Genomic DNA, 7,727 nt, shown 5'->3' on the forward strand with positions numbered 1-7,727 from the left:
TGCTATAGTGTCCATGCCGTACTTCTAATCCACCTGACAGGACTCCTAAAACAGATTTATAGCCATTATTATGAGCAGATCTATGAGCTCGCAAGCATGGTGAACTTGTATTGTAAATTGAGCAGGACTCAACAATATTGCATTGTTGCCTAATCCTGGTGTTTGAAACAACCCTGGGCTGTGTTGCCATCATGTGGTAGGCCTTATGTATTACAGTTCAGTATCAGTATGATGGAAAGTGATTTCATTCAACTAATTTATCTGGCTTGACTGGATCAAAGTGCACAATACATAATTACCAGACCATTTGTTGTCACGCCATCCTCAAAATCCGCATTTACATCATTTACGAAGGACATTTCCTTTATCTATGAAAAGGAACATAGGCCTACTAATATAAACTCTGTTTTTCAAGGTTAATTTAGCATAATAGTTTGTTGTAATAACGTCATCCTTCAGGAAAGGATTCCAAAACTATATCTGCACTAAATCTCATCAGAAGGTTTCAAAGGTAGGATAATCTGTAGTGCAACAAATACATTGGTTGTCCATGATGATAAACTGGCATTGGCCAGACAGACTAATTACTAGTCTGGAAGATTCATGTGTGGAAGAACCAATTAAGGAACGCCAGATGAATCTTCCCAGGGATATTTTTGTCTCCACCAGACGAAGGCGTCGGGAGATAGCAAAGCATTTCATTGATAGCCTGGCTAGGTTTGTACACTACAGTACAGTGACTGTGTGGAGGATTAATGAAAACATCCTGCTTTTTATTAATTCTATCAGTAGATGGCGGTATTGGCACATTACCAAACTCTCTGGCACATTAATGTTTCCCACACACAGTACCCGAGGAAAGCTTGGTTTCTATTTACTGCTGAGTGCTCCTATCCGAGCTAAATTCCGCCTACTGTATCCGGTCATCACCACACACACAGATCCAGTTTCCATATCCGCTCTAAACAGGATGCGCATGCTGCACCGGCATGGAGATTGGCCAGACGCTCCTACGTGTTGACCAAAGCTACCCATTCATTGGTTTCCTCACCTGTCGATCTAAATTCCACAACAGGTACACGCCGTCCAGAGCGCGAGACAACGAGGACACGTTGACAAGTTGATACATCATCGTGTTGTCATCGCAGTCCGCAGAAGTAACCTTGTGGTTAATAATAATAACACAACTGACAAGCTCTTCGTGGTAATATCTGTAAGTGCACTAGTGCAGCCCTGCTGTTATTTACTCTTGAGTCTTGACTGCTCTCACTATGTTTCTTATGTCTTCTTAACTCCAGGCAAGCAGGAAGTAACTAATAATTTGTTAATGTGGCGACTTGCAAATCATAATTTCTACCATTTGATAACGAATAATAACCCTTGCTGCTCATGTGAGCACATGCAACTAGTGTTACGTGTTAGTGATAACGTTCTATTTTAAATAATGCACGAAGGTGGTGAGGGTGTCGCTTGCCGAATGCTCTGTTGTGACAGAGCTCCAGGTCTCAGTCAACGCTTCGCATTCGGCAAGCGACAGACACTGCACTGCCGTACGACGAAGTGTATATATACACACACATATAATATGCATCATCACAAGTGCATTTGCTGCTGTTCAATTTGGTTTATTCAAGACAGATCATCCTCAGGGTTGCCATGCATGTCAAGAGACTTAGGACAGGCTTGTTTTTCTGTAAAGTTGCTTATTTGGGATAATGTTGTTCAAACCAGCGGTTCTCAAATATTTTCATGTTTGTTATGTTTTGTTTTTCTGTCTGTTTTTTTGTATTTTCATCCTTTTTATAGCTATTTTGAATATTAAAAGGGCTGGCATTATAAGCTGAGGCTTCTGCCAAACACTCCCTTTTGGTCAAAAAAGAAAACCCTGAATACATTGTATAAGGTGTGTGTATTTTAAATGACCAATAAACTTGAACTTGTCAGTAGGCCTACCTCCAAATTAATATTCGTTTGTCCAAGGACCGGGGGACCCCACATCTAAAAATATTTTGTGCCAGGGACCCCCATAACAGATTTATGTTGTTAATGTTTCGAAAAGATTTCCCAATTTTTCCACTTTTTCCCCAAGATTCATGTAGCTTGTATTTCCAAATAGCCGATCTATATAGAGCGTCACAGGACTTTCCCATTCTTTCCATAATTTTTTTCCCAAAGAAAGTATTTATTTAAAAGAAAATATTGTTTATTGTCATGATTTGTCAGGAGGCGAGTTGGCTTTGTCCGAGCCTTAAAGGTCTTTAAATAAATACTTTCTGAAACGTTTCTCTTCCGGGCTGCTTGTCGTTCTGAAAGGGAGTGAGACTGTGATGCTCTAGGTTTAAATTAGTGCTCATATGTTCATTGTTTCTTTTAGGCCTATGTTTTCATAGACCTGGATTCAGGGAGGATGAGTGTGGGGTTCATAGGAGCGGGTCAGCTGGCCCATGCTCTGGTCAGAGGCTTCACTGCTGCAGGTTAGTTTGAGCCATGAATACTTCATCATCACATACTTATATTTTGTCTAGACTCTGATGCTGGTTTGTCTTTTCCAATAATTGCATTTATTGACCCCCACCTCTTCCTCTGAAGGTGTGATTTCCACCCACAGAATTACTGCCAGCTCCCCTAATGCAGACCTGCCCAGCGTGTTAGGGCTACGGGTGGGTACTTTACTACTTAGTATAGAGATGGTCGGACAACAATTGCTATTGATTTACCCAAATTTGTTCATCACTTTATCAATAGTGTGTGTGTGTGTGTGTGTTAGTGCTTCTTTGGCTCACCTTTTTGTCCACTGAAGAAATTAACATAGAATAACAATTACTTCATACAGAAACTGGGTGTCAGTCTCACCACGAGCAACAAGGAGACGGTCTCCAAAAGTGACGTTCTCTTCTTGGCCGTGAAGCCCCACATCATTCCTTTTGTCCTGGATGAGATCGGGCCAGACATTGAAGATCGTCATATCATCGTGTCCTGTGCAGCGGGCGTCACCATCAGCTCCATAGAAAAGGTTAGTCCAGTGTTTCGCTCACAGTTTCACGTCATGGTCTCACCCAAATTGATCTGTATTCGGCTGCATCGAGCGGACCCCATCTGAAAACAAATGGGGTCCGCTTGCTGCCGATCTACGAACTCACAACACAATGTGTTGTGACGCGCTGCAACTGCAAGGGTCCAGGCAAGTGCACTGTAGACCCCCGGGGGGACTAAAAAATTCGACGCTTTGTGAGCTCAGCTATTTTCACAATCTGACATACAATAAGGTATAAGTCAAGTGGTTAACTTAAGTGAACTATTGTATAACGTCTAATTTGAGCTGTGCCTCATGCAGAGTGATCACAAACATGAAATACCAGTCCGTCGTTCCTGTCTGTATCGGATCCTCTCTGACATGGAACACAGGAACTCTCTGAGCTGTTAAGATGGCTGTCTGTTATATTGATATTCTCACATTGTGCCAAACGATGATTGTTTGCATTACATAAAATATAATGTGATCATCATCCGGCTTATGCTGGTATCAGCAGAGGTATTTCTCTAGCGTATTCTGAGAAAGGGCGAGGTTAAATATATTGCCTAGGAAGAAGAGCGACTGCTAGCTTGCCAGCGAAAAGTGGCGTGGCAAAGATTTCAGTTTTGTAGCTGCCGCTGTGCAGCGAGACAGAGTGGCAGCCAAGCAGAAGCGTACTCGTAAGTTGTCATGCATGCAGTAGTCTCAGCATGCCCAAATACGGAGTGCTGTGATCATGGTCAGAACATGCCAGCTTCATATATGGACATGGGCAAGGCCCTGTCCAGAGCCCGGGCAGAGGCCTCATGTGTCAGGCATGCCCAAATATGGAGTGCTGTGATGTCAGAACAGGCCAGCTCCATATACTGTATGGACATGGGCAGGGGCCCTGTCCAGAGCCCGGGCAGAGGTCTTTTTGTGGCGGTTCTGGACAACCGTGGGTCCGACCGACTCGACACCGGGTGTAACGGTTGCCGAGTTACGTAGATTACACACACACAGAGACGGTGTATTTATGGTTAGATAAAATATAAAAATCACACCCGTGTGAAGTAAGGGGCGCTAATATATTAGCGCCACTTACTATATTAGCGCCCCTTAATATATTAACTCATGTTCATTGTCAATGGCAAATATTGAGACGTGCGGGGACAAGATTCAGCGGACCTTTGACCTGAATTCCCCTTTCATTGTCAATGGCAAATCTTGAGACGTGTGGGGACAAAAGCTGTTCGTGAACGTGAACGGAGATGCCAGCTTCCTTACTCAGATTTTGGGAGGTGTAGTTCACTTCCATTGAAAGTGACTTTTAGCCTTGTCACTTTGTCGCTGATAATGTGAACACCAGCCATCTTCGACTGCAATTCCAAGGCTGCTACTGAATGTTGTAACTTGTACATTTTCACCCCTTCCCTGCAGAAGTTGGAACAGTATCGCTCTGCTCCGAAGGTGATGCGTATCATGACCAACACCCCAGTGGTGGTGAAAGAGGGGGCCACGGTGTATGCAACAGGCACCCATGCTGATGTGGAGGATGGCAAACTGCTGGAGCAGCTGATGGCCAGTGTAGGCTACTGCACCGAGGTGGAGGAGGACCTGATCGATGCCGTTACTGGCTTGAGTGGCAGTGGTCCCGCCTACGTGAGTCAATGAAGCCATTAAGACCTGAGGCCGATTCTACAAATGTCTTTTAACGGTTTCGCTACATCAGTGTGGTGCTCAAAATGTTTTCGTGTCAAGGACCCCCAAAGTTATACGGTATGTATTTGGCCGTGGACCCCCCCCCCATCTCAAAATATTTTGTCCAGGGAACTACCAGCTGCTCAGATTGGCGTGGGGGGCTGTTAGAGGTTAAGTGTCTTTCTTGCTCAAGGACACTCAAGGACAAACATGTTTACCGGGGAGGCAAACTGATTACCAGGCGGCCTCTCTACCCTTTAAGGTGGGTGTGTTTGTGTGTGTGTGTGTGTGTGTGTGTGTGTCCTGAATGACATTCTAGTAGTCTATCTTGTCATTCTAGAATGAATACTGTTATGTGTTCTGGATACCATCCTTACATTACATGTTGTCTGATAGGTTCCTTGCTTGTGTTTGTATTATTTGTGGTCTTGTACTGTAGGCATTCACGGCAGTAGAGGCTCTCGCCGATGGTGGTGTGAAAATGGGCCTGCCCAGGAGACTGGCTATAAGGCTTGGAGCCCAGGCACTGCTGGTGAGAGCATTGTCATTATACAGCATTATCCTCCTAGGGCTGTCATGATCATGACATTTTAGTTGACTAGTCCTTATACCCGTTTGAATATATGAACACCATGCACGCACACACACACACACACACACACACACACACGGTTCGCAGGTGGGTTATGTTTACCTTTTAGACATTTGTAAACAAAAAGCACAGAGTGGATATGGCAAATAACTTACAAAGAATTGACAGGTACCAATAATCAAATTCTTGATTAATTGAATACAATGGAAACAGGCCTTGAGGGATTTTTTGTTATCCTTTTAGCATTATTGTGTAACTGTTCTTCTGTACTTATAACTGTCATTTTGTTATCTTTCAACAAACTAATTTAGGCGTTTATGTAGTAATTGTGACGGGCCTCGTACTGACATGCCTCCTTGTGTTTGGTCTAAAAGGGAGCAGCTCGGATGCTTCTAGACTCAGATCAGCACCCTGGTCAGCTGAAGGACAACGTCTGTTCACCAGGGGGCGCCACCATCCACGCCGTGCATGTCCTGGAGAGCGGTGGCTTCCGCAGCCTTCTGATCAACGCTGTAGAGGCCTCCTGCATTAGGACTAAGTAGGCTCGCAAGTTTTATCCGACCACAAAGGAACACACAATCGTATTTTTATTTTGTCACCTGCGTGTCTAAAAGGAGTTAAATTATTGTTATGCCATTTAATACACATTTCTATTCACTCACATATCCTACTCCAGCAGCAGGTGGAGCTATACTCAAAGAAATGTATACTGGACTTGTTTTCATTGGTAACTGGCAGTTGACAGTTGATGTCTGGCTTTTGTGTCCATCTCCTTCTCCTCCTCGACCTTTGAAAAGGGAACTTCAGTTCTTGGCTGATCAAGAGAAGATCTCAGCGGCTGCCATAAAGAAGACCACTCTGGACAAGGTGCTGCAGCAGCCAGGAGTGACCCAGGCAGATGTGGGGGTCCGGTCCAGTGGGATCAGCCTGTTCAACAGTAACAAGCCAACAAGGACCAAGAAGAACTGAGCACTTCTGTCAATCGCCAGGGTTGGGAAACGGAAACAGTTCCATCACATTTGGAACTGAACCTTTTTATCACACTGTGGACTTGACGTCTGCTGTGGACTTGACGTCTGCTGTGCAATTACACCGGACTACCGGTGGCTCTCAAACATTTCTTATTTCAAGGACCACCATAACGCTTGAGAGTGTACACATATGGGTCCATTTGGTTCCATTTGTTCAATCTCAGAGTTCCAGACCTGTAAGGGTCCATTTGGAACCCCATATAGGACCGTTAATCAGACCGTTAATTAACCGGAATCGTTAAAATACTAAAGGATCCCAACGCGATCTGTCACTGATGCTGGCGACCAAACCTCATACTGCTGACTTGTCGGGCATCAGTGAAAATATATTGCATTTCCAGGGATAAACTAACTAAATACAGATCACAAGTAGTGCTCACTTCAGGAAAACTTTTTTGCTTTCCTGCCCTCTGTCAGGTTAAACAAAACTACACTGTCTCTCTTCCTGCAGGTACTATCAGTTGTTCTGACACTGTATGTCACTTTATTTCTGAAGTCATAGATTTGATAAAACAATGTCTCTGTTCCCATGTTCACTGTGAGAGGCCGTGACTGTGATGTCTGCATTTAGGCCATTACCTCAGCTAGTGCTGCACAATTATTGCTCAAATGTGAATCCCGATTTTCCAAATTTTTGATTTCTTCCATGAAAATATGTATAATACAAACATTAACAAAAACATAAGAGTAACTACGATGATTTGGATAGCCAACTAGTTCTTCACAAAGTGAGATTGCATAGGTGTCTGAATCTAGATCTCTAATCTTTTTTTAAATTAATTGTGCAGCACTAACCTCAGCATTGTTTTGCGGTGGCATTTTATTCACTCCCGTTTTCTCTGCAACCTCTAGTCAAAACTGTTAAATTGTCATCCAAACAATTAGAATATTCAAGACTGTAAACAAACTGTACACACAATAGCGTATTTTATAAAGTTCCATAACTGTGAAGAAGCTGAGTGATTACTTTTGTAAAACTCCACTACAGAAGACTGTGCAAAGTGAGAGCACAGAGCCACTATACAGTACATGCAGTGTGCTGCTCCGTGGACCGTAGATATTAAATTGTATATTAAATGAGATTAGAGGGGAATATTTTAAAGGGATATTTCACTTTCAAAAAAACTTTTGGTCATTTCATCGTCTACTCAGTCTTATGTGAACACCCAGAGAGTTTTTAAGTTACTTGATTCAGTATTTAGATATTTGATATTAATTTTAGCTGAACACATTGTAACTTCAGGTTCAAACTCTATTTTAACCATGATGGATTCATCAAAAACACCAGTCCTTTTTTCTGGTGATTGATTTTGTCCTAATACGTGAGGGGCCGTGGTTTTCCATTTACTGTTTTCATTTATTTTTAAATATTGTTTTTGGAAAATAATGAGGAGGAGGGAGAAGCTACTGC

General features: G+C 43.0%; 1 protein-coding gene across 1 annotated transcript; it reads left to right on the forward strand.

Annotated features, from left to right (window-relative positions):
* The first annotated feature begins 1,080 nt into the window (after positions 1-1,080).
* On the forward strand, positions 1,081-7,125 carry pycr1a (pyrroline-5-carboxylate reductase 1a). The gene is made up of 8 exons (XM_083779936.1): positions 1,081-1,213; positions 2,403-2,474; positions 2,590-2,660; positions 2,834-3,013; positions 4,433-4,654; positions 5,133-5,225; positions 5,660-5,823; positions 6,083-7,125. The coding sequence occupies exons 2-8, from the start codon at positions 2,408-2,410 to the stop codon at positions 6,252-6,254; spliced, it is 969 nt and encodes a 322-aa protein (XP_083636062.1). The 5' UTR covers positions 1,081-1,213; positions 2,403-2,407; the 3' UTR covers positions 6,255-7,125.
* The last annotated feature ends 602 nt before the right edge of the window (positions 7,126-7,727 follow it).

The sequence above is a fragment of the Protomyctophum parallelum genome (assembly GCF_964188405.1).
Source record: "Protomyctophum parallelum genome assembly, chromosome: 13".
Classification (NCBI taxonomy): Eukaryota; Metazoa; Chordata; class Actinopteri; order Myctophiformes; family Myctophidae; genus Protomyctophum; species Protomyctophum parallelum.

What these genes read in the sequence shown, in the direction of transcription:
- pycr1a (XM_083779936.1), top strand. Translation starts at nt 2,408, where the DNA reads ATGAGTGTGGGGTTCATAGGAGCGGGTCAGCTGGCCCATGCTCTGGTC. An exon ending in CCAGCGTGTTAGGGCTACGG is followed by an intron (nt 2,661 to 2,833) that starts GTGGGTACTTTA and finishes TACTTCATACAG; the next exon opens with AAACTGGGTGTCAGTCTCAC. An exon ending in GCCTCCTGCATTAGGACTAA is followed by an intron (nt 5,824 to 6,082) that starts GTAGGCTCGCAA and finishes ACCTTTGAAAAG; the next exon opens with GGAACTTCAGTTCTTGGCTG.